This window comes from Mauremys reevesii, linkage group 8 (assembly GCF_016161935.1).
Source record: "Mauremys reevesii isolate NIE-2019 linkage group 8, ASM1616193v1, whole genome shotgun sequence".
In the NCBI taxonomy this organism is placed as follows: Eukaryota; Metazoa; Chordata; order Testudines; family Geoemydidae; genus Mauremys; species Mauremys reevesii.
Window position 1 is genome coordinate 61,768,410 of NC_052630.1, and position 25,393 is coordinate 61,793,802.

The 25,393-nt window shown below is 42.7% G+C and overlaps 1 protein-coding gene across 1 annotated transcript in view; it reads left to right on the forward strand.

Annotated features, from left to right (window-relative positions):
• CDC73 (cell division cycle 73) overlaps positions 1–25,393 on the forward strand; it is a 194,468-nt gene that overhangs the window by 161,769 nt on the left and 7,306 nt on the right. Inside the window, exons 14-16 of the mRNA XM_039484449.1 lie at positions 9,844–10,005; positions 11,570–11,670; positions 20,662–20,803. Of these exons, the coding sequence (XP_039340383.1) occupies positions 9,844–10,005; positions 11,570–11,670; positions 20,662–20,803 (405 nt within the window). The remainder of the gene's footprint in view (positions 1–9,843; positions 10,006–11,569; positions 11,671–20,661; positions 20,804–25,393) is intronic.

Genomic DNA, 25,393 nt, shown 5'->3' on the forward strand with positions numbered 1-25,393 from the left:
TGTCTTCCAAGCTAAGCAGGATCTGATTTTTCAAATGTGCAAATTAAGCAGGAGAAAAAAATTGAAAAACTAATGTAACATTCTTCTGTCATCATGAAACAATAAGAGTGCAGCCCATTTTTAAATGTTACTTTATTTCTGATAACTATTTACCTTCCTAATTATGTACAGGATAATATGTTCTAAAATTTGGCATCAGAACTTCTGATTTATCTTGGCATTAAAAGTGGAACACATTCTGATTTTATTTTTTTAACTATTTGTAATTACACAAAAAATAATTTTTTCTCTAGCCGTGGTACTAAGAATCCAGCATCAACCATAATTGCTGTTAAAGGTATATGAATTACTGATTTTTCAGATCTGGTGGGGTGGGAGGAATAGTTTTGGGTCAACCTGAAACCAAAATTTTTTGCAACTTTTAGCAAATCTGAAAGGATTTCAGTTTTGATTTGGTGAAGTTTTCATCATTTTTTAATAAAAACAAAGGAACTTGGAAACAAGGCTAGATTTCCAGCCCAAGTATCTACACTGCAGATGAACAGTCCCTTAGCCGATGCCCTGAGAGTCCAAGTCAGCTGACATGGGCCAGTTGCGGGCGTTTAATTGCAGTGTTAGACATACCCTTAGGCATCATTCACAAAATGGGGAAGGGCTGGGAGGGCAGTAAATATTAACTGGAGTGAGGACTGGAACCTGGGTGCACTAACCACCATTTAGAGAGTCATCCTTTCTCTTTCTTGCCCAATGAATATTTAAATTTTTATACAAAGTAGGACAACTCCAACAGGAGAGGTTGAGACCTTGTGGTTAGAGCATACACCTGAGGGTCAAGGCAATTTAAATCACTGATTTTAATCATGATTTAAATAGTCAAGATGGAAACCTTGATTTAAATTTATTTTAATCTTGTTTTGCATTTGTACTTTTTATTTATTTTCCTAAAGAAATATTGATTTTTCATTAGTTGATAACCATTACAATATGTTCATTTGCAACTAAATATAGCCTGCATACTAAATTTGATGCTGCTTTTTGCTAACTGGGAGGCTGCACTATGTCTATATACTCTTTTATGCAGTTATATAGCTTAACTTACATTTATTCAGATACTTAATTTTTTATGTTAAAAGATGGTGAGCAATGAATGCATTTCTTATTTACTAGACCAGATTAATTTTTTACTTCTAATTTTGTTTCAAGGTCTAAAGAAATCCAAATTCCATTAAAATGCACAAAAACAGCATTTTAGACTTTTATTAAATAAAACTACTTTACATGCTAAGAAATTGTTTTTATCAAAACATGTTTGCATTTAAAAATAACTGATTTATTAAACCAGGAAAGTATTATTTGTAATTAGTGATTTGAACTGATTGTTTCTGGTCACTATGTCCTTCAAGATTTTAGAGATCTCACCCTCTCATACCTACTTCTTATTCGTAGATTGGAAGAAGGTAAGCTCTCCTGTTTTTTCAAGTCCCAACTGGTTTCTTAACTTTGAATGTACTAGTCATTGAACTGAACTAGTAGTTGAATAAATTGAAAAGAAGATATTCTCTCTGCAGCTGTAGAAGAGGCCGTTGCTGTCAAAAGCTAGTTTAACATTTCAACAAACTCTGATTCCAGGTGCTTAGCTGGTGACTTTCACCCATTCAGAGACTTCCCCTTCTTTCAAACTTGACAGCAAACATGTTTTAATATTTATTTTGTTTTTTATTTAAATTATTTTAATACATGTAGGCCTTAACATAGATTTAACGTTAAATAGGGTTAAATTAAAAAAAATCTATTTAAATTAAAAAAAAATCCAGCATTCTGTTTGTAATATCAGTTTTTATCCATCCTGCTCACCTGGGGAGCAGTGGGTTCAAGTTCCTGCTTTAGAGTGGGGATTCAAATCTTAGTCTCTCACATCCCCCAGCACAGGTGAGTGCTGCCTGGACTATGTGGTCTAAGGGGGCATCACCACCATTTCTTCCTTCTTCGGGGCTTTGTGAATGGGGCCTAAGTTTCCTTGTGAATCTAGTTAAAAATTTTGAAAGTTTCATTTTGAAAATCTTGAAATGGTTCATGTTGACATGAAAAAAATTCTTTGAAACAATTTGCCAAAATTGACACAAATTCACTAAATATTTTGGTCCTCCCAAATATGCATTTTTTGGAGATAGAAATTTAAACTGATTTTTTTTCCTAACTCTGATTACTAGTATAAAATATTTTTATTTTGGAGATGCATTGTTTTCTGGTAGTTAGAACTCTGCACTGGGACTAGGAGACCTGGGTTCTATCCTCAACTTTGCACTGGCCTCTGGATAACTGTGGACTCCTGACTTCTCCTCTGTGCCTCAGTTTCCCCATCTGCAGATGGGACAGTAATGTCTCCTTTGTAAAGCATGTTGGGGTCTACTGATTAAAGGCACTTATATTTATATATATAAAACTACTATATAAATTTATGTATATGTTTTTGGGATCTAAGACCACAGTTCTTCAAGCTGCTCCATGCATTTTATTTACAGCAAGATAAAAAGACTTCTTCAAATGTATGGAGCATTTTTAGGACTGGGGCTAGGAAGATTTATTTTGTCCTTAAGAGATTATCTAAGACATGAGAATCATATCTTCTTAGTTTTTCATGCATAATTGAGCATGATTTATGTGTGTGTGGGGGGGGGGGAACCCCCAAGACCTCAGACTAGGCATTCAAAAATCCAGAATTGTTGTACTGAGTTAAATAATCCATCTCTGTCTTATCAGTACTCACCATCTAACTAGATGAAAAATAAAAAAAAAATCTTTAACTTCAGCATTATGATAAACCCACATGTTTTGGTTTGTGCTAAGACATAATTTTGATGGATAGAATCAAGTCCCTATAGCCAAAAGCTATAAAATGTGCCCCAATGAGCTTCATGACATTACTTAAATTGTTGTCGTAGGTAAACTGCTGGTATCCCCCTATTGTTGCCATGACTTTCTGACTTCCCATCCAGTGCATCACATGTAAGTAAGTGGGCAGGCCCCAGAGGTGTGGCAACAACTCACACTTTAGCCTGGTCTACACTAGGTGTTTAAATCGGTTTTAGGAGCGTAAAACCGATTTAACGCCACAACCGTCCACACTAGGAGGCACCTTATATCGATTTTAATGGCTCTTTAAACCGGTTTCTGTACTCCTCCCTAACGAGAGGAGTAACGCTAGTATCGGTATTACCATATCGGATTAGGGTTAGTGTGGCCGCTGATCGACGGTATTGGCCTCCGGGCGGTATCCCACAGTGCACCAGTGACCGCTCTGGACAGCATTCTGAACTCGGATGCACTGGCCAGGTAGTCAGGAAAAGCCCCGTGAACTTTTGAAATTCATTTCCTGCTTCCCAAGCTGTGGAGATCTCATCAGCACAGGTGACCACGCACAGCTCATCAGCACAGTTAACAATGCAGTCTCCTGAGAATCGTAAAAGAGCCCCAGCATGGACTGCACGGGAGGTACTGGATCTGATCGCTATCTGGGGAGAGGATTCAGTGCTAACAGAACTGCGTTCCAAAAGACGAAATGAAAAAGTATTTGAAAGAATTTCTAAGGCTATGACGGATAAAGGCCACAGCAGGGACTCAGTGCAGTGCAGAGTGAAAGTTAAGGAGCTCAGACAAGCCTACCAGAAAACCAAAGAAGCAAACGGAAGGTCCGGGGGAGATCGAAAAACATGCCGCTTCTGTGCTGAGCTGCATGCAATTTTAGGGGGCTGCGCCACAAGTACCCCACCCCTGATCGTGAATTCCGAGGTGGGGGTTGTAATCTCTGCCATGGCTGAGGATTATGCAGACGGGGAAGATGAAGAAGAGGAGGAAGACCTAGCAGAGAGCACACAGCACTCCGTGAGCCCCAGCAGCCAGGAGCTTTTTATCACCCTGACGGAATTACCGTCCTCCCAGCCCTCACAAGCCACTATCCCAGACAATGACGCCATGGAAGGGAGCTCTGGTGAGTGTACCTTTGCAAATAGCAAACATTGTTTTTTAAGCAAGCCTTTTTTAATGATTGATTTGCCCTGAGGACTTGGGATGCATTCGCAGACAGTATAGTTACTTAGAAAAGTTTGTTAACATGTCGGGGGATTGAGAGGAAATCCTCCAGGGACATCTCGATGAAGCGCTCCTGGAGGTACTCCAGAAGCCTTTGCAGAAGGTTTCTGGGCAAGGCAGCCTTGTTCCGCCCACCATGGTAGGACACTTTACCACGCCATGCATGTAGCAAGTAATCAGGTATCATTGCGTGGCAAAGCATAGCAGTGTATGGTCCCGGTGACTGCTGGCATTCAAGAAGCATCCGCTCTTTATCTTGTTCTGTTATCCTCAGCAAAGTGATACAGTTCAGGATAACCTGGTTAAAAATCAGGAATTTAAGTAAGGGGGGTGGCCATTTTTCTACTGGGTTCGTGGACTGCAGCAGCTTAAAAAAACCACTTTCCTGCACGTAGCGAAGCGGGGGGAGGGGAGGAGTGAAATGCCGATGATCTTTTCTGTGTTTGGTCACCGGCGATCTTCCCCAAGCTACCAGACACGCAGTGGGTGGGGGGGGGTGGGAAGGTTGTTGATTAGCAGGGAGCTAGCGTGGTATTAGCCATGCATTGCGGGGGAGGGGTAAATCACTACAGAAGCCGAAAGACAGTGGCTTACCATGGCCGCATGCAAGCTGAATTCTGATGCCTGGACCTGTGTCTGTGAGATCTGTAACTCCAGAGCTGCAAGCACTCACTATTAAGATGAAAAATGCGACCTTGTAGGGAAATCACATGTACTAGGTGAATAGTGCTGTTCTCTGTGAAAGAGTATAACCATTGTTCTGTAAAATGTATCTTTCTAAATATTTATCTCCCTCATGCAGCTGCAAATTTTTCAACCATCCCTTCTCCATCCCAAAGGCTAGCACAGATAAGGCGGAGGAAAAAGAAGACGCGAGATGAGATGTTCTCAGATATTATGGAAGTTACATGCAATGAAAGAGCTCATCTGAATGAGTGGAAGGACGTGGTTTCAAATTACAGGAAAGAGGCCAGTGAACGTGAGGACAAGAGGGATGAAAGTGAGGTCAGGAGGGACAACCGAGATGAGAGGTGGCGGCAGGAAGACCGGCAGGAAAATCAGCGGTGGCGGCAGGAAGATCAGCGGTGGCGGGATGCAACTCTGGGGTCTGCTGCGTGATCAAACTGACATGCTCCAGCGTCTTGTGGAGCTTCAGGAACGGCAGCAGGATCACAGAGTGCCGCTGCAGCCCCTGTATAACCACCCTCAACCCTCACCATGTTCCACATCCTCCTCACCCAGACGTGTAAGAACGCGTGGGGGGAGGCTCCGTGCACCCGCCCACTCCACCCCCGTGGACAGCCCAACCAGAAGGATGTCGTTACTGTGAATTTTTTTTTTAGTGGCCTTCTCCATCCCTCCTATCCTCCTCCCAAACCACACCCTTACTTCTCTCCCTCTTTTTATAATGAATCAATAAAGAATTCATGCTTTTTAAATGAGTGACTTTATTTGCATAAGTAAGCTGTACTCGAAGGGGCAAGGGGAGTTGCTTACAGGGACTGAGTCAATCAAGGGGGTTGGGTGTTCATCAACAAACACAGCAGTCACACTGTACCCTGGCCATTGATGAAGCTCGTTTTCAAAGCTTCTCTGATGCGCACCGCTTCCTGGTGTGCTCTTCTAATCTCCCTGGTGTCTGGCTGCGCGTAATCAGCGGCCAGGTGATTTGCCTCAGCCTCCCACCCCGCCATAAAGGTCTCCCCCTTACTCTCACAGAGATTGTGGAGAATACAGCAAGCAGTAATAACATAGGGGACATTGGTTTGGCTGAGGTCTGAGCGAGTCAGTAATGTCCGCCAGCGCGCCTTTAAACGGCCAAATGCACATTCCACCACCATTCTGCACTTGCTCAGCCTGTAATTGAATAGATCCTGACCACTGTCCAGGCTGCCTGTGTATGGCTTCATGAGCCATGGCATCAAGGGGTAGGCTGGGTCCCCCAGGATAACGACAGGCATTTCAACATCCCCAACTGTTATTTTCTGGTCTGGGAAGTAATTCCCTTGCTACAGCCGTTTAAACAGAGTAGTGCTTCTGAAGACGCGAGCGTCATGAACCCTCCCTGGCCATCCCACGTGGATGTTTGTGAAACGTCCCTTGTGATCTACCAGTGCTTGCAGCACCATTGAAAAGTACCCTTTCCGGTTTACGTACTGGGTGCCCTGGCGCTGCGGTGCCAAGATAGGGATATGGGTTCCATCTATCGCCCCCCCACAGTTAGGGAATCCCAGTGCAGCAAAGCCATCCACTATGGCCTGCACGTTTCCCAGAGTCACAACCTTTCGTAGCAGCAGCTTAGTGATTGCTTTGGCTACTTGCATCACAGCAGCCCCCACAGTAGATTTTCCAACTCCAAATTGATTCCTGACTGACCGGTAGCTGTCTGGCGTTGTAAGCTTCCACAGGGCTATCGCCACTCGCTTCTCTACTGTGAGGGCTGCTCTCATCTTGGTATTATGGCGTTTCAGGGCAGGGGCAAGCAAGTCACAAAGTTCCATGAAAGTGCCCTTACGCATGCGAAAGTTTCGCAGCCACTGGGAATCGTCCCACACCTGCAACACAATGCGGTCCCACCAGTCAGTGCTTGTTTCCCGGGCCCAAAATCGGCGTTCAATGGATAGAATCTGCCCCATTACCATCAGGATCTCCAAAGCGCAGGGACCCGCGGTTTGAGAGAATTCTGTGTCTACATCCTCATCACTGTCATCGCCGCGCTGCCGTATCCGCCTCCTCCTCGCCTCGGATTGAAGGTCCTGGTTCACCATAGACTGCACGAGAGTGCGCGAGGTGTTTAAAACATTCACGATTGTGGTATGGAGCTGAGCAGGGTCCATGTTTGCTGTGCTATGGCATCTGCACAGTTCACCAAGCAAAAAAAGGCGCGAAACGGTTGTCTGCTGCTCAGGGAGGGAGGGGTGAGGCTGTACCCAGAACCACCCGCGACAATGATTTTTGCCCCATCAGGCACTGGGATCTCAACCCGGAAATGCCAAGGGGCGGGGGAGGCTGCGGGAACTATGGGATAGCTACGGGATAGCTACCCACAGTGCAACGCTCCAGAAATCGACGCTAGCCTCGGACCATGGACGCACACCACCGATTTAATGTGTTTAGTGTGGCCGCGCGCACTCGATTTTATAAAATCTGTTTTACAAAACCAGTTTATGCAAATTCGGAATAGTCCCGTAGTGTAGACGTACCCTTTGATTTTCAGAAATCAACTCTGCTCCCTTTAGTCAAACTGCTTATAACCGTCTGTACTTCAGGAAGTAAGAACTCATGATTGGTCTCATTGGGTGACCCATGAGTGGTCACAATTGTTTAAATATGTTTATGTTTAAGATGCAATTTAATTGTAGTATAAAGAGTGCTGTTTTCAAAAACATAAAAATCCTGACATGAATACAAAGAAAGTGACTGCTGTTACATTCAGGAGTCGAGGATTGCAATGACTACTGGGTTTCTTTAGTTATACTGTCATTAGCCATGGAAGGCCACATCCTGCCAGCAAGCACTGAATTAAAAGTAGTGGAAGGAGAGAAATTCTATCTGATTTGAATTTGATCTTTATGGTGTAGGTATTTATTCAAATGAAATGGTCGGTATTTAGGTTAGAACCGTTTGTGCTACAGTATGTATTGATAGGTGAGCATAATGGCTTCATGATTTGAATTCACAATATATATTTACAAGGTAGTGTTATATCAAAGGTCTATGTTACTGTTGTCTAAGATTTGTATAATCCATTTTCTGTCGATGTGTATAATAGCTCAAAAGTAGAGGATTCGATCATTAATGCAATAGATCGTCAAAGGAATTTTGGGTAAATGCCTTAGTCTTCAAGAATTTTGGAGGCGTAAATTCACATCTTCTGTAGAATGCTGTGAAATGAGGTTGAGTCTCCGAATGTCTGGTACAGCATGGGAGACAACCCTTTCCCCCCAAACCTTAACCCTCATGCAAGGGGAGGATGGTGGAATCCCAAAGACTGTCTGGGACCAGTACTGGATCAGGGGCAGATGGGAGTTCTTAAACAGGTGGAAATGATTAAGGATGTAGAGATGACCTGCATTGAAAAAGTTATTGCTGGATATTTCACATATGAATTACGTTAATAAAGTTGTGGCCTAATTAAACCACATCGCTTGCATCTTATCTGTCTTCTTGCATGTCTGGGACAAAGATCTGATAAACTTTTTTTTAGTGGCATAAACTGTCTAAATACTTAAATCCATAAATATGTAGTGCAAAAGCTCCATATATTAATACTTGGATTTTTCTTTTTTGCTACTGAAAATACTTAAATCACCTATGTTGTAAAATTAGAGATTTAGTTAATGATCAAGCTTTCTTAGCATGCCCTTCTGCAGTGGTTTGAGCATTGACCTGCTAAACCCAGGGTTGTGAGTTCAATCCTTGAGGGGGCCATTTAGGGATCTGGGGCAAAAATCTGTCTGGGGATTGGTCCTCCTTTGAGCAGGGAGTTGAACTAGATGACGACCTGAGGTCCCTTCCAACCCTGATGTCATAACTATAAAGGGAAGGGAACAGTACAATACTCCTGTGTACAATACTGTAAAATCCCTCCTGGCCAGACACACCAAAATCCTTTTACCTGTAAAGGGTTAAGAAGCTCAGGTAACCTGGCTGACACCTGACCCAAAGGACCAATAAGGGGACAAGATACTTTCAAATCTTGGGTGAGGGGAAGGCTTTTGTTTGTGTGCTCTTTGTTTTGGGGTTGTTCGCTCTTGGGACTAAGAGGGACCAGACATCAATCCATGCTCTCCAAATCTTTCTGAACCAGTCTCTCATATTTCAAACTTGTAAGTAACAGCCAGGCAAGGCGTGTTAGTCTTATCTTTGTTTTCTCAACTTGTAAATGTTCCTTTTTGCTAAGAGGATTTACTTCTGTTTGCTGTAACTTTGAACCAAAGGATAGAGGGGATTCCTCTGGGCTCTATAAATCTGATTACCCTGTAAAGTTATTTTCCATCCTGATTTTACAGAGGTGATTTTTATCTTTCTTTCTTTAATTAAAAGCCTTCTTTTTAAGAACCTGATTGATTTTTCCTTGTTTTAAGATCCAAGGGGGTTGGATCTGCACTCACCAGGAAGTGGTGGGGGAAAGGACAGGGAATGGTTAATTTCTCCTTGTTTTAAGATCCAGGGGTTTGGATCTGTGTTCACCAGGAACTTGGTGGAGAAGTCTCTCAAAGCTACTGGGAGGGAGATAGTCTGGGGGGAAGGTAGACAGAGTTTCCCAAATAACTTTTACAGGATTTGGGTGGTGGCAGTAAAACCAGATCTAAGCTGGTAATTAAGCTTAGAAGCAGCAAAGAAGAAGTGCTTGCATCCGAAGAAGTGGGTATTCACCCACGAAAGCTCATGCTGCAAAACATCTGTTAGTCTATAAGGTGCCACAGGATTCTTTGCTGCTTCTACAGAACCAGACTAACACGGCTACCCCTCTGATAATTAAGCTTAGAGGTTCTCATGCAGATCCCTACATCTGTACCCTAGAGTTCAGAGTGGGGAAGGAACCTTGACACCTGATATTCTACGATTCTATACAGAGGCATTTCAGAGACGAAACATAGAGTTAAAGAATAGTTTTTAACCCTGTTAAACTTCCACTGTGATCTTGTCAGATTACTTGCATTATCAGAAGAGGTTATGGTTTGTTTACTTCTCTTGTTGACTGTAGCAAACAAATAACATGGGTCTGCTAAATGCCTCTTTGTTCCCTAGGTTTGTGCCATCAGATGAAAAGAAAAAACAAGGCTGTCAGCGAGAAAATGAAACTTTAATACAGAGAAGGAAGGACCAGATGCAGCCTGGGGGCACAACAGTCAGCGTTACTGTACCTTATCGAGTGGTAGACCAGCCTCTGAAACTTATGCCACAAGATTGGTAAAGCAGAGCTGCTATTTTGAATTATTTCTTTACACATTTAGTTCTCTCTTTCAGAACAAGAACAGATCTTGAAATGAGCTAGTAAAATAACTCCAAGCTAATTGGTGCATAAAACATTAACAAATGTGTGTGGAAATGGCTGGATAGCAATTATATAGCAACTTGTTCCTTTCAGGTTGTGTTTATTAAAGGAGACTTTTTTAAAGAACAAACTGTCATCTTTCATAATACAAACAATATTCCTGCCTTATCCCATGGGTTTTTTTTGTTCAAAACCCTCCAGGAGTATGAAAGTAGCACTTGAATTGTTCAGGATCAGAGCTACTATATTACTTCATTCACTCAAACGTTGCATCTCTTTGTAAAAAGACAACCCTTTAGTATTGATTAATCAAATAACCAATATTCTTGCTTTATCCTCCCATTTTAAGTATACTTAAGGCATGTACAAGACCTAGTGGTCTGTAACATTCAAAGCAGGATGTTAAAAGGAAATAAGATCTAATTCTCCAGATAATTAGGCATTCTCTGTGTTGGGAGCAGCAGGCAAACAGAAAACAATAATAGCTGCCGAAGTACCAAAAGGCAGCTTGCATCTACAGTAGACTGTAAACATTTTTGACAAAGGTAAAGCCATCTTTGTGATTGATTTTTCCAGAGTGGAATCAGTGATAGGGAATTAATGTTAAAGTTTTTTTGTTTCAACAACTTCGTAACAGCTAATGTGAGAAATGTTTAAGTGTATAGCTGTGTGTTTTTATCATTTCAGAGACCTGATTATTTTTCTTCATTGGGGTTTTGAAATCCTTACAATAATGTAAATTTAGGAATTAGATTATGGGATTATTTATTTGTAATATGGTAGTGCTTAGCGACCCCAGTCCTATTGCTGTACAAATGTATAGCAAAGAGACGATGCCTGTCTCAAAGAACTTGCTATTTGTGAATTTTATCTTCTGTATTAACAGTGAATAGATTTTTCTTAGACTACAGGTGGTAGTTATGTATATTCATAAAAAGTACACTTTGAAAATGTAGGTTAAATTGTTGCAGCTGTCCATCCTGTTGCAATGAACTTTTTGTATTAAAAGTTTAAAGTATGTGCCAAATAAGCATTTTTAAATTGCTACATCCCATTTAGTTTACAGTACAGTTCATAGGGGATTATCTCTTAAATTCCAAAGCATTTAAAAAAAAAATCCTAAACAGTAATCTCAAGAAATGAACAGGATTTACTTTTTGATAAATACAAAGTTTGAAATTGAGCTGCATACAACAAAAAGCAGACATAAGCCCAGAAATATTACATACAAAAATAGTGTTAATGCTGAAGAGACATACCTGTGGAAAAAGCAGCTGTATTGGAAGCACAGCAGTCATTAATGTGCTATAATGGTGACATTATAAAGAGAAACTGCTAATGTACGATGCTGTCCTCACAGTAGTGTTGACAACAACCTGTGTCATATGAATAAAAGAGATTTTTTTTCCTTTTAGGGATTTACAGTGACTAAAAGCTCAAGTCCTTTAATGTGCGTGTCTCCTTCTCCTTTAATTATAGGGATCGTGTAGTCGCAGTGTTTGTGCAGGGTCCTGCTTGGCAGTTCAAAGGCTGGCCATGGCTATTGCCTGATGGATCACCTGTTGATATTTTTGCAAAAAGTAAGCTTCTACTTATAGATAAATGCTCTTACATGTTTTTATCATCAATGCATACCCACCAATAGTCCAGGTTTGGCTGGGACTGTTATGGGATTTGGATGTGGTAGGGAGCTAGTGTCTTGGCACCGTTGGCAAGTATGATTCTTGCTCTCTACAGCTCCCTCTCCTCCAGGAAATGAACTAGCACCCTGGCTTCTTCCATACACCTTCAAGAAAACAAGTTTTTCAGCGAGGTAGACTTCTTGAAGATGAGGGGGCTGTTGCTACAGAACAGTTGGATTCTATTCGACTTCTGGGAGACCCTTTAATGCCTCAAACATCTCTGATTTCCCTTTACCCCCAGAAACACTGATAACATATGTTAAATAAGTCTGAGCTCTGAATCTTCCTTGAGAAGGTGGTCTGCTGTTACAGAACTGCTCCTCCTCTATCCTTCAGCCAGGCAGGGACCATCAGACAACTTCTCTCTCATTTACTCCAAGACAGCCCAACAACTATATCCCTCCACCGCAACCCAGCAACTCCCAGAAATCTTGCTGATTCATGAAGTTCACAGTACTCACCAGTTGTTTCTGAAATAACAAGTGCACAAGTATGCATTTTCTCTGTTCTCACAAACATCCTAAAATATAGAGTATTACAGGGTTACAATCAGCTCCCCTCTCTCTTGTCATGGATGGGTTACATCAGTTTGTATTTTGCTATGCATGGCATTTGTATAAAATAAGATGTCTTCCTAAAACTTTAAGCTCTGACATAGGTAAAGCTACTTCTCAGGTACAAGCTAGATGAAAGGCAGTTAGTGTGCTGATATTTGATAATGACATGCAGGCCCTGGATTTAGACTCCTGTGCAGCCAGGAATTTGCCTAGTGTGCCTTGAGGCCAGTGCTGTTTGCTTACATGGGCAAGCACAAACTGATGCTTACTTTTCTGACTGCAACATGTGGAGCGACATCTAAGGAAGCTCCAGGCCTTGACTGCTTCTGATCTGTACTCCCATTTCATGTGCTGCTGTTGCAAGTGGATTGAGTGATTTAAATCTGCAGTGGAAAACCTCAATTTAAATCAGTTTTAATCAACTTTTTCATTTGTACTTCACTTATTTTCTACAAAAAGGTGCATTCTCATTGGCTGATATAATTGTTAAAACATATTGATTTACTACTAAAAACAGCCTTTACACTAGATTTGGTACATCATCTTGGTACCTATGTGGGAACACTATAACTATATACTTTAATTTAAGCAATTGGATAGTCTAATATTTTCAGATGCTTATTAACTGTATATTTTTAGTATGTTAGAAAGTGGTGAATGATACATAGATTATTTATGGGATAATTAACTTTTTGTTCATAATTTGTGTCAAGTTGCATTGGAATGGTAGCTGGAATTTAATTAAACACACAGACTAATAAGCCGAATGTTTTTGGTAAAAAAAAAAAAAAAAAGACGCATCAAAAAGTGGGCGTCGGCTTATAAATAGATATACACCAAAATTGGTTGATTTTAAACTCTATGGAATCATCGAATTGAATATTTAATACATTATTGTTTTGTTTACCTGGAGCGTCTGCAGGCACGGAGCCCCTCAGCTCCCTGTGGACGCGGTTGGCCATTCCCAGCTAGTGGGAGCTGCGGGAAGTGGCGCCACTTCCCGCAGCTCCCATTGGCTGGGAACGGCAAACTGTGGACACTGGGAGCTTAGGGGGCTCCGTGCCTGTGAATGCTCCAGGTAAACAAAACGTCCAGGCCCACCAGAGGCTTACCCTAATGGGCCAGGAGCCAACTTTTGCCAACCCCAACCATCTTGGGGGGGTCGGCTTATAAATGAACGGGCTAATGAACGAGTATATACGGTACTTATTTTTTATTTAAATGTTTTAAGAGATTATAAGTTTAGGCCTTAAGGTACTTTGTATTTAATTCATATTTTAAACAGGTTTATTTTTAAAAAGAAAAGCTTACTATAATTTAAAAAACAATTAAAAAATCATTGATTTATATCTACCCGGTGGTGTTGCTGCAGCCTTCAGGCTGAGAATCCTCTTCACCCCCAAACACACACATACTCTTGCCCTGTGTTTTCTGAGCTATAGTTAAAAATCCCTAGGTCCTGCTACCACTGCCCTAGTCGAGGCAAGAAGAGAGTAATGAGTTTGTGGAAGAGAAATGAGGGAGAGGATGCTAGTTGTGAAAAAGAAGCAAGACTGAGGGAGAGGAATGAGAGCTGAGAACATGGAGAAGGGCACTCAGTATGGAGAAAAAAAGGCCTGAAAGTGAGAAAAGGGACAAGTTAAGAGTAGGCACTGAAAATGAAAGAGGAAAAGGGATAACACAGTAAGCTATGCTAGAAAAATGTCCCTGCCCTGAAGAGTTTAGTCTGAAGGCACAAACTAAGAAGGGGTTGTGAGAGTTACAACATATAGTATGTTGTCTGTCTAAGAGACATACATGTGTTCAAGTTGAAAGGGGAATGTGATTACTTTTCTCCCTGGCTCATAAAAGTACTTCTGAAAAGCAAACTTTTTTTTAACCTTAGTAATGCACCAGATTGTGTCACATGCTAGATATTTCAAAAATATTTTCCTAAAAAAAAAGTATCTCTAGATCTTCCTACAAGAGCTTTATTCCATCTTCCAAACAAACTATTTAGTATTTTCTGGGCTATTCAAAAGAGCGAGTGCTGGCTGGTACTACCTGCCACTCTGGCTCCATTTATCATTTTGCCCCTATACAATCTCTTTAATAGCCTAACTAAATATGATCAGCAGCTTCTGCACCAGTCCATTATCAAACCTGTAATCTGCCAGCATTTATAGAAGCTAAAAGCTTTCAGAGGCAACCTGGCCCATTTCCAGAATTATGATTAACAGAGATTTAAAGCTGGTTACTGTAGATTAAAATTTTGGAAAATAAGTTGATTGCCGTAAAATCTAAGCAAATAGATCTAAATACATCTAGTAAATAATGGATTAGACTCTACCCAGATCACATCAAACTAGTTTTACTGTCTCAGTCACTTTATGCTGGTTAATATCCTGTAAAGTTTCATGAATGGAACTTAAAATATTACTCTTCTTATCCATTGTTTTCTTTTCAATCTACAGCTTTTGGCCCTTCTTGTGAAACTGTTTTGACTCTATTTTTGGACTGACACTCATATAAAAATAACAGTTTTCTTACCTGTATACTCTTTACATCCATAAATGGGCATATCAAATGAAAAGTAGAATATTTTGCCATTTTAATCTACATAAATATTTTATTTGAATGCCATTGTAAAGGTCTTCCTGCTATAACATGTTAATGTGCTTCTGTTGAACCCAAAGGCCAGTTTTAGTGGGTTGACTTTTGTTCAGTTATCTTTAACCTAAACTCAGAGGTTCTGTTTAACATTCAGAGATTTTCTTTGTAAATGCATAGTCTTGGTATGCAGTTATCTATTCTTTATCTGCTTATTGTGAAAGGCTTGGCATCATTTGATATGAAAAAACTAGCTTTATTCATTCTTAGTCTTCATTCAGGAGGTTTGAAGTTGACTTGATAGTCTAGTACATAAGATGATTTATTTATTGAGGCAACTTCTTAATTGTCTAATATAAAGAAATGAGAACTTTTGTACAAAAAAGGCAACCTGAGGCCCTTATTTTGTGCATATGTTAGTGTTGTAAGTTTACATTTTTCATGCATGTAGGTACATCTTGCTATAGAATGACCCATGGATATAGGAGGGCAATGACTAGCCCAGTTTGGTTAAAGATTTGGGTGGGAAGGAAAGATGAAGGGCTGGTGTACTGAACAAGAAAACTGCAAGTGAAGACCTGGCTAGAGTTATATAAAATAATTACATAGAAAAGTCTGGTCAGATGTTCCTTTTTCTTCTCCTATACTACAAAAATGAAAATCAACTCAGAAGGCTGTAAGCTTAATAAAATAGATTGAAATAAGCTTCAATGCACATAATTAGTCTGTGGAACTACCTACTGCAGGATATTAAGGCAAGTATTGTAGCCTAGGCATTTGAGATTGAAGATTTGAACCGAGTAGCATTGCAGTTAAACCTTGTAATTTTATCCTGGACCTAAGTATCAGAGGGATAGCCGTGTTAGTCTGTATCCACAAAAACAATGCGAAGTCCGGTGGCATCTTAAAGACTAACAGATTTATTTGGGCATAAGCTTTCATGGGTAAAAAACCCACTTCTTCAGATGCATGCAGAAAAGGCAGCTGGGTTTGTTACAGGGATTGGTTCCTAGCTGCTAGTAAACGATGGTCACATAAATACCACCCTATACCGGAAACCCACTGACCGCTATACTTACTTACATGCCTCCAGCTTCCATCCCGGACACACCACACGATCCATTGTCTACAGCCAAGCTCTAAGATACAACCGTATTTGCTCCAATCCCTCAGACAGAGATAAACACCTACAAGATCTCTATCAAGCATTCTTAAACCTACAATACCCACCTGCTGAAGTGAAAAAACAGATTGACAGAGCCAGAAGAGTACCCAGAAGCCACCTACTACAGGACAGGCCTAAAAAAGAAAATAACAGAACACCACTAGCCATCACCTACAGCCCCCAACTAAAACCTCTCCAGCGCATCATCAAAGATTTACAACCTATCCTTAGAGATGATCCCTCACTCTCACAGATCTTGGGAGACAAGCCAGTCCTCGCTTATAGACAGCCTCCCAACCTGAAGCAAATACTCACCAGCAACCGCACACCATACAACATAAACACTAACCCAGGAACCTATCCTTGCAACAAAGCCCGATGCCAGCTCTGTCCACATATCCGTTCAAGTGACACCATCATAAGACCTAATCACATCAGACACGCCATCAGGGGCTCATACACCTGCACATCTACCAACGTGATATATGCCATCATGTGCCAGCAATGCCCCTCTGCCATGTACATTGGCCAAACCAGACAGTCTCTACGAAAAAGAATAAATGGACACAAATCTGACATCAGGAATCATAACATTCAAAAACCAGTGGGAGAACACTTCAACCTCCCTAACCACTCAGTGACAGACTTGAAGGTGGCAATTTTGCAACAAAAAAACTTCAAAAACAGACTCCAAAGAGAAACTGCTGATCTTGAATTAATATGCAAACTAGATACTATTAACTGTGGGTTAAACAAAGACTGGGAATGGTTGGGTCATTACACCAATTGAATCGATTTCCCTATGTTAAGTTCTCCTCACACCTTCTATGGGCCATCTTAATTATCACTTCAAAAAGTTTTTTTCCTCCTGCTAACGATAGCTCATCTCAATTGATTAGACTCTTCCTGGTGGTATGCATACTTCCACCTTTTCATGTTCTCTGTATGTATAAATATCCCCTGTCTGTGTGTTCCATTCTATGCATCCGAAGAAGTGAGCTGTAGCTCACGAAAGCTCATGCTTAAATAAATTTGTTAGTCTTTAAGGTGCCACAAGTACTCCTGTTTTTTTTTGTTCCTAGGTTAGTGTTTCTGTGGTGTGGTGTGTAGTTGCTGCTGAGTAATTGCTTCAGGTTGGGGGGTTATCTGTAAGCGAGGATTGGCCTGCCTCCCAAGGCCTGTGATAGCAAATCATTGACGATGCACTGGAGAGGTTTTAGCTGGGGGCTGTACGTGATGGCCAGTGGTGTTCTGTTATTTTCCTTGTTGGGCCTGTTCTATAGCAGGTGACTTCTGAGTACCTGTCTCGCTCTGTCAGTCTGTTTCCTCACTTCCCCAGGTGGGTATTGTAGTTTTAAGAATGTTTTATAGAGATCTTGTAGGTGTTTGTCTCTGTCTGAGGGATTAGAGCAAATGCGGTTGTATCTTAGCCCTTAGCTGTAGACATCATGTGATGTGTCCTGGATGGAAGTTGGAGGCATGTAGGTAAGTGTAGCAGTCAGTAGGTTTCCGGTATAGGGTGGTGTTTGTGACCATCACTTATTTGCACTGTAGTGTTCAGGAAGTGGATCTCTTGTGTTGTGTGGACTGGTCCAGGCTGAGGTTGATGTTGGTGTGGAAATTGTTGAAATCCAGATGGAATTCTTCAAGGGCCTCCTTCCCGTGGGTCCATATGATGATGATGTCATCAATGTAGCGTAAGTAGAGGGGACAAGAGCTGAGGAAACATTGTTTTAAGTCAGCCATAAAAATGTTGGCATACTGTGGGGCCCTGTGGGTATCCATAGCAGTGCCGCTGACAAGAAGGTATAAGTTGTCCCCAAATCTGAAATGTTGTGGGTGAGAATAAAGTCACGAATCTCAGCCAACCAGGTGTGCTGTGGCCTCATCAGGGATACTGTTTCTGACAGCTTGTAGTCCAGGCTCGTGTGGAATATCAGTATAAAGAGCTTCTACATCCATGGTGGCCAGGATGGTGTTTTCAGGAAGATCACCAATGCATTGGAAGTCGGTGGTGTCTCGAAGATGGCTTGGAGTGATGGTAGCCTACAGTCTGAGGAGAGAGTCCAAATAGCCAGATAATCCTGCTGTAAGAATGCCAATGCCTGAGATGATGGGGCATCCAGGATTTCCAGGTTTATGGCTCTTGGGTAGCAGATAGAATATCCCTGGTCACGGTTCTAGGGGTGTAGATTTGTTCCCATGCTGTAGCAAGGAGTTTCTTGAGCAGATGGTGTAGTTTCTTTTGGTACTCCTCAGTGGGATCGGAGGATAGTGGCCTGTAGAATGTGGCAACTACCACCACACCACAGAAACATTAAGAGAGGAACCAATCCCTGTAACACACTCCGTTGCCTTCTCTGTCCCCATATCTACTCTAGCGACACCATCATAGGACCCAGCTGCATCAGCCACAACATCAGGGGCTAATTCACCTGCACATCTACCAATGTGATATATGCCGTCATGTGCCAGCAATGTCCCTCTGCCATGTACATTGGCCAAACCGGATAGTCTCTACGTAAAAGGATAAATGGACCCAACTCAGACATCAGGAATGATAACACACAAAAACCAGTAGGGGAACACACCTTGACATTCAATAACAGATTTAAAAGTAGCCATCCTTCAACAAAAAAACTTCAAAAACAGACTTCAAAGAAACTGCAGAGCTACAATTCATTTGCAAACTTAACAGCATTAATTTGGGCTTCAATAGGGACTGGGAGTGGCTGGCTCACTACAAAAACAATTTTCCCTCTCTTGGTATTGACACCTCCTCATCAGTTATTGGGAGTGGACCACATCCACCCTGACTGAATTGGCCTTGTCAACACTGGTTTTCCACTTGTAAGGTAACTCCCTTCTCTTCATGTGCCAATATATATTTATGCCTGTATCTGTAATTTTCACCCCATGCATCTGATGAAGTGGTTTTTTTACCTACAAAAGCTCCTGCCCAAATAAATATGTTAGTCTTTAAGGTGTCACCGTACTCCTCATTATCCTGGACCTAGGTTATCAGTTCTCATGTTGAGCAGGGTAGCACTATTCAGATCAGTGGCTACCCACAACCACAGCAGTGTGAGAGCAGTACTCTTCTTTGACAGGATGGGGCAGTAGCTATAGTCCAGAATAAAAGCTCTGGTGGTCACTACTTGTGCATCAGTGTTACAAAGTGTTGTAATGAGTCCAAGAGTCTCAGCTCTGATAAACGCTGCATTATGTCCTCAGTAGACACCAGTAATAAGAAGTGAAGCAAGCCTGGAGAGAAGGCAACAGCCTGGAGTGGGAGGTGGAATCCTACTGTATATTTGTGTGGTATTTGAAGTTAAAAACTCAACCTCAAATGTACACACTAAGACAGAGCAGTTGTAATAAGGGGAATAAAAGGAGGAGGATTCTACTTCTGGGAGGGAAATGTTTTCTGAGCCCCACATTGTGAACACAGAACATAACAAGAATCCTACTACTGGATCTGGTATAATTGTGATCTGCATTCTTGTTGTAAGTAATTCTAGCAGGCTACTGAATAAAGCAATGCTGTGTTTTCCTTTCTTTATATTATTTTATTGACCTCTATAGTGTTCAGAAAATTAATGCTTTTGTACTGAGTCAAAATAATAACTTTCATGTAGGCTAATAGATTTGCTGTGCAGAGGACTGTTTATGCACAAAAAGTTAAATTTATGCAAACTAAATGTCCCCCTAGTAGTTCACTTTCAAGCAACTCAGGTTGCTGCATAGACAGCCCTTAAATGATCAAGATGGCTTCAAAAGGTTTAAATTTACTGATTTTCATCTTGGGACAACTCAGAAATGGCTAAATAGAATGTCAGCTCCCCACCCCCACTCCACCCCACCCAAAAATTGCATTTGACTTGAATTCAGCTCAACAAGCTATTTTTCCAAGAATCTCTATGCATTAAAAATAGGGGCTGCCACTTCACTCATAATCATAGCATTGCTACTATGATATATGCCGGGGTGGCCAACCTGTGGCTCTGGAGCCACATGCGCCTCTTCAGAAGTTAATATGCGGCTCCTTGTATAGGCACCAACTCCAGGGCTGGAGCTACAGGCGCCAACTTTCCAGTGTGCCAGGGGATGCTTGCTGCTCAACCCGTGGCTCTGCCACAGGGCCTACTCCCACTCCACTCCTTCCCGCCCCCTCCCCTGAGTCTGCCGTGCTCTCGCTCCTTCCCCTCCCCCCCCAGAGCCTCCTGCATGCCATGAAACAGCTGATCAGGAGGTGCATGGAGGGAGGGGGAAGCACTGATCAGCAGGGCTGCCGGTGGGTGGGAGGAACTGGGAGCGGGGGGGGGGGGAGCTGATGGGGGGGCTGCTGACTTATTACTGTGGCTCTTTGGCAATGTACATTGGTAAATTCTGGCTCTTTCTCAGGCTCAGGTTGGCCACCCCTGATGTATACTGAGAGAGTTGGGTCATGGGTCCCCTATGTAGACATGGCTGTGTGCCCTTAATTACATTTTCTAGTGTGCATTAACTGTGAAGAATTTTTTGTTTTGTCCAATGAGGATGATTGTAATCTAACTATTGCTCCCTCGTGTCCTGTAGTTAAAGCTTTCCATCTCAAGTATGATGAAGTGCGTCTAGATCCAAATGTACAGAAATGGGATGTAACAGTATTAGAATTAAGCTATCACAAACGGCACTTGGACAGACCAGTATTCCTACGTTTCTGGGAAACTTTGGACAGGTAAATATGCTGAAAACTTTTACTATGAGTTTTTTGTGGGGAGGGAGAATAAGGTGTCAAGGAAACTGTGTATCTTAGAAAGATCCAAGCAATAGCTTGGAGACAAAATATTGCTTGCTATTCATGATTATGACACTGCAAAGCCGCCTTAAATTTCCAAAAAAGTACAGATAGACCTAAGGGGAATAACCAGTCTTCTTGGAATGAAAAGTGTCAGTTTAATTCAAAAAAGTGTGACGGTAAAACTGCTGCTAAACCATCTACTAATACTAAGGCCTGGCCTACACTAAGGGGGGGGGGGTCGAACTAAGGTACGCAAGTTCAGCTACGCGAATAGCGTAGCTGAACTCGAACTACCTTAGTTCGAAGTACTCACCCGTCCAGACGCCGCGGGATCGAAGTCCGCGGCTCCCCCGTCAACTCCGCCACCACTGTTCGCAGTGGTGGAGTTCCGGAGTCGACAGGAGCGCGTTCGGAGTTCGATATATCGCGTCTAGATTAGACGTGATATATCGAACTCCGAGAAGTCGAACACTGGCCGCCGACCCGGATGGTAAGTATAGACGTACCCTAAGTCCATACCTACAGTTTTTTTCATAATGTAGAGAAGGAGCTTGAGGAACAAGTGTTATGAACCATTTCCCATGTAGCAGTTCAATAAACGTTAAGAAAACAGATGAGCCTATTGTATCAATGTGTAAATTTAGTTTGATTTTGATACTGTGATTGTTTAACAGCAAAATATATAAACAATTTAAGGCTGGGATTTTCAAAACTGCCTAAGGCACCTAAATCCCATTGAAGTTAGAATTCCTTCAGGCTTCTCTGACAATCCCAGTGAAATGACTCATTTCCAAACTTCTTTGTTGTTTTATCTCCCCATCAACGTCTTCCACAAATAACTGCACAAATGTTTCTAAAGGCTTCCCAGAGATGACTGATCAAAATGAACTTTAGATTCCTTTTCTTATAGTCTTATAATTTCAGATGTAATTTCATGTCTTCAGTAATTTCAAGTCTTCATCTCACATGACATTCTCATAAGCAAATTACAGAAATGTCGTCCAGATGAAATTACTATAAGGTGCGTACAAAACTATTTGAAAGACTGTACTCAGAGTAGTTCTTCGAGTGATTGCTCATGTGCATTCCACAATAGGTGTGCACGCTCGCCACGTGCACTGGTGCTGGAAGTTTTTCCCCTAGCAGTACCCATAGGGGAGTGCCCCTAGCAGCCCCTGGAGTGGCAGCACCATGGCATGGTATAAGGGGCACTGTGTGTGGAGAGTGGACTAGTTGATACAGCTTAGGGAAGGGAGCAGAAGGAGACTCCACCGATTGGAAGGCAGGAGATATACTGTCGTAGGGATGGGGGTTCCATGACCACGGCTCCCAAGAGGAGGTGGCAGGTGGTGGTGGTTGGGGACTCCCTCCTCAGGGGGACTGAGTCATCTATCTGCTGCCCGACTGAGAAAACCAAGAGATCTGCTGCTCGCCAGGAGCTAGGATTCACGATGTGATGGAGAGACTGGGAGACTCATCAAGCCCTCGGATCACTACCCCTTCTTGCTTCTCCACGTGGGCACCAATGATACTGCCAAGAATGACTTTGAGCAGATCACTGCAGACTACATGGCTCTGGGAAGAAGGATAAAGGATTTTGAGGCGCAAGTGGTGTTCTCGTCCATCCTCCCTGTGCAGGGAAAAGGCCTGGGTAGAGACCGTTGAATTGTGGAAGTTAACGAATGGCTACGCAGGTGGTGTCGGAGAGAAGGCTTTGGATTCTTCGACCATGGGATGGTGTTCCAAGAAGGAGGAGTGCTAGGCAGAGACGGGCTCCACCTAACGAAGAGAGGGAAGAGCATCTTCGCAAGCAGGCTGGCTAACCTAGTGAGGAGGGCTTTAAACTAGGTTCACCGGGGGAAGGAGACCAAAGCCCTGAGGTAAGTGGGGAAATGGGATACTGGGAGGAAGCACGAGCAGGAGAATGCAAGAGGGGAGGACTCCTGTCTCAGACTGAGAAAGCGAGACAATCAGCGAGTTATCTTAAGTGCCTATACACAAATGCAAGAAGCCTGGGAAACAAGCAGGGAAAATTGGAAGTCCTGGCACAGTCAAGGAACTATGATGTGATTGGAATAACAGAGACTTGGTGGGATACTGTCATGGATGGATATAAACTGTCAGGAAGGACAGGGAGGGCAGAAAAGGTGGGGGAGTTGCATTGTATGTAAGAGAGGAGTATGACTACTGAGAGCTCCAGTATGAAACTGCAGAAAAACCTGAGAGTCTCTGGATTAAGTGTGAGCAACAAGGGTGATGTCGTGGTGGGAGTCTGCTATAGACCACCAGACCAGGGGGATGAGGTGGACAAGGCTTTCTTCCAGCAACTAACAGAAGTTAGTAGATTGCAGGCCCTGGTTCTCATGGGAGACTTTTTAATCACTCTGATATCTGCTGGGAGAGCAATACAGTGGTGCACAGACAATCCAGGAAGTTTTTGGAAAGTGTAGGGGACAATTTCCTGGTGCAAGTGCTGGAGGAACCAACTAGGGGCAGAGCTCTTCTTGATCTGCTGCTCATAAACCAGGAAGAATTAATAGGGGAAGCAGAAGTGGATGGGAACCTGGGAGGCAGTGACCATGAGATGGTCGAGTTCAGGATCCTGACAGAAGGAAGAAAGGAGAGCAGCAGAATATGGACCCTGGACTTCAGAAAAGCAGACTTTGACTTCCTCAGGGAACTGATGGCAGGATCCCCTGGGAGAATAACATGAGGGGGAAAGGAGTCCAGGAGAGCTGGCTGTATTTTAAAGAATCCTTATTGAGATTGCAGGAAAAAAAACATCCCGATGTGTAGAAAAAATAGTAAATACGGCAGGTGACCAGTTTGGCTTAACAGTGAAATCCTTGCTGATCTTAAACACAAAAAAGAAGACTACAAGAAGTGGAAGATTGGACCGATGACCAGGGAGGAGTATAAAAATATTGCTCAGGCATGTAGGAGTGAAATCAGGAAGGCCAAATCACACTTGGAGTTGCAGCTAGCCAGAGATGTTAAGAGTAACAAGAAGGGTTTCTTCAGGTATGTCAGCAACAAGAAGAAAATCAAGGAAAGTGTGGGACCCTTACTGAATGAGGGAGGCAACCTAGTGACAGAGGATGTGGAAAAAGCTAATGTACTTAATGCTTTTTTTGCCTCTGTCTTCACAAACAAGGTCAGCTCCCAGACTGCTGCACTGGGCAGCACAGTATGGGCAGAAGGTGACCAGCCCTCTGTGGAGAAAGAAGTGGTTCGGGACTATTTAGAAAAACTGGACAAGCACAAGTCCATGGGGCCGGATGCGCTGCATCCGAGGGTGCTAAAGGAGTTGGCGGATGTGATGTAGAGCCATTGGCCATTATCTTTGAAAATTCATGGCGATCGGGGGAGGTCCTAGAAGACTGGAAAAAGGCTAATGTAGTGCCCATCTTTAAAAAGGGAAGGAGGAGGATCTGGGGAACTACAGGCCAGTCAGCCTCACCTCAGTCCCTGGAAAAAGCATGGAGCAAGTCCTCAAGGAATCAATTCTGAAGCACTTAGAGAAGAGGAAAGTGATCAGGAACAGTCAGCATGGATTCACCAAGGGCAAGTCATGCCTGACTAACCTAATTAGAGGTTAGAGGACTGGGCCAAAAGAAACCTGATGAGGTTCAACAAGGACAAGTGCAGAGTCCTGCACTTAGAACGGAAGAATCCCATTCACTGTTACAGACTAGGGACTGAATGGCTAGGAAGCAGTTCTGCAGAAAAGGACCTAGGGGTTACAGTGGACGAGAAGCTGGATATGAGTCTACAGTGTGCCCTTGTTGCCAAGAAGGCTAATGGCATTTTGGGCTGTATAAGTAGGAGCATTGCCAGGAGATCATTCCCCTCTATTCGACATTGGTGAGGCCTCATCTAGAGTACTGTGTCCAGTTTTGGGCCCCATACTACAAGAAGGATGTGGAAAAATTGGAAAAAGTCCAGAGGAGGGCAACAAAAATGCATAAGGGACTGGAGCACATGACTTATGAGGAGAGGCTGAGGGAACTGGGATTGTTTAGTCTGCAGAACAGAAGACTGAGGGGGGATTTGATAGCTGTTTTCAACTACCTGAAAGGGGGTTCCGAAGAGGATGGATCTAGACTGTTCTCAGTGGTAGCAGATGACAGAACAAGTAATGGTCTCAAGTTGCTGTGGGGGAGGTTTAGGTTGGATAGTAGGAAAAACTTTCACTAGGAGGGTTGTGAAGCACTGGAATGGGTTACCTAGGAAGGTGGTGGAATCTCCTTCCTTATAGGTTTTTAAGGTCAGGCTTGACAAAGCCCTGTCTGGGATGATTTAGTTAGGGATGTGTCCTGCTTTGAGCAGGGGGTTGGACTAGATTACCTCCTGAGGTCCCTTCCAACCCTGATATTCTGTGATTCTATACCCTCAGTTCCTTCTTGCCGCCAGTGAAGGTGCTTTGGAACTGCCATGCTCCAGATCTCTGCTGTAGCTTTCCCTGTTTGGACTGTTGTTTAGTTGGCAAAATGGTAAAGGTTCTCTTGGTGGGCCACCGATCGCGGC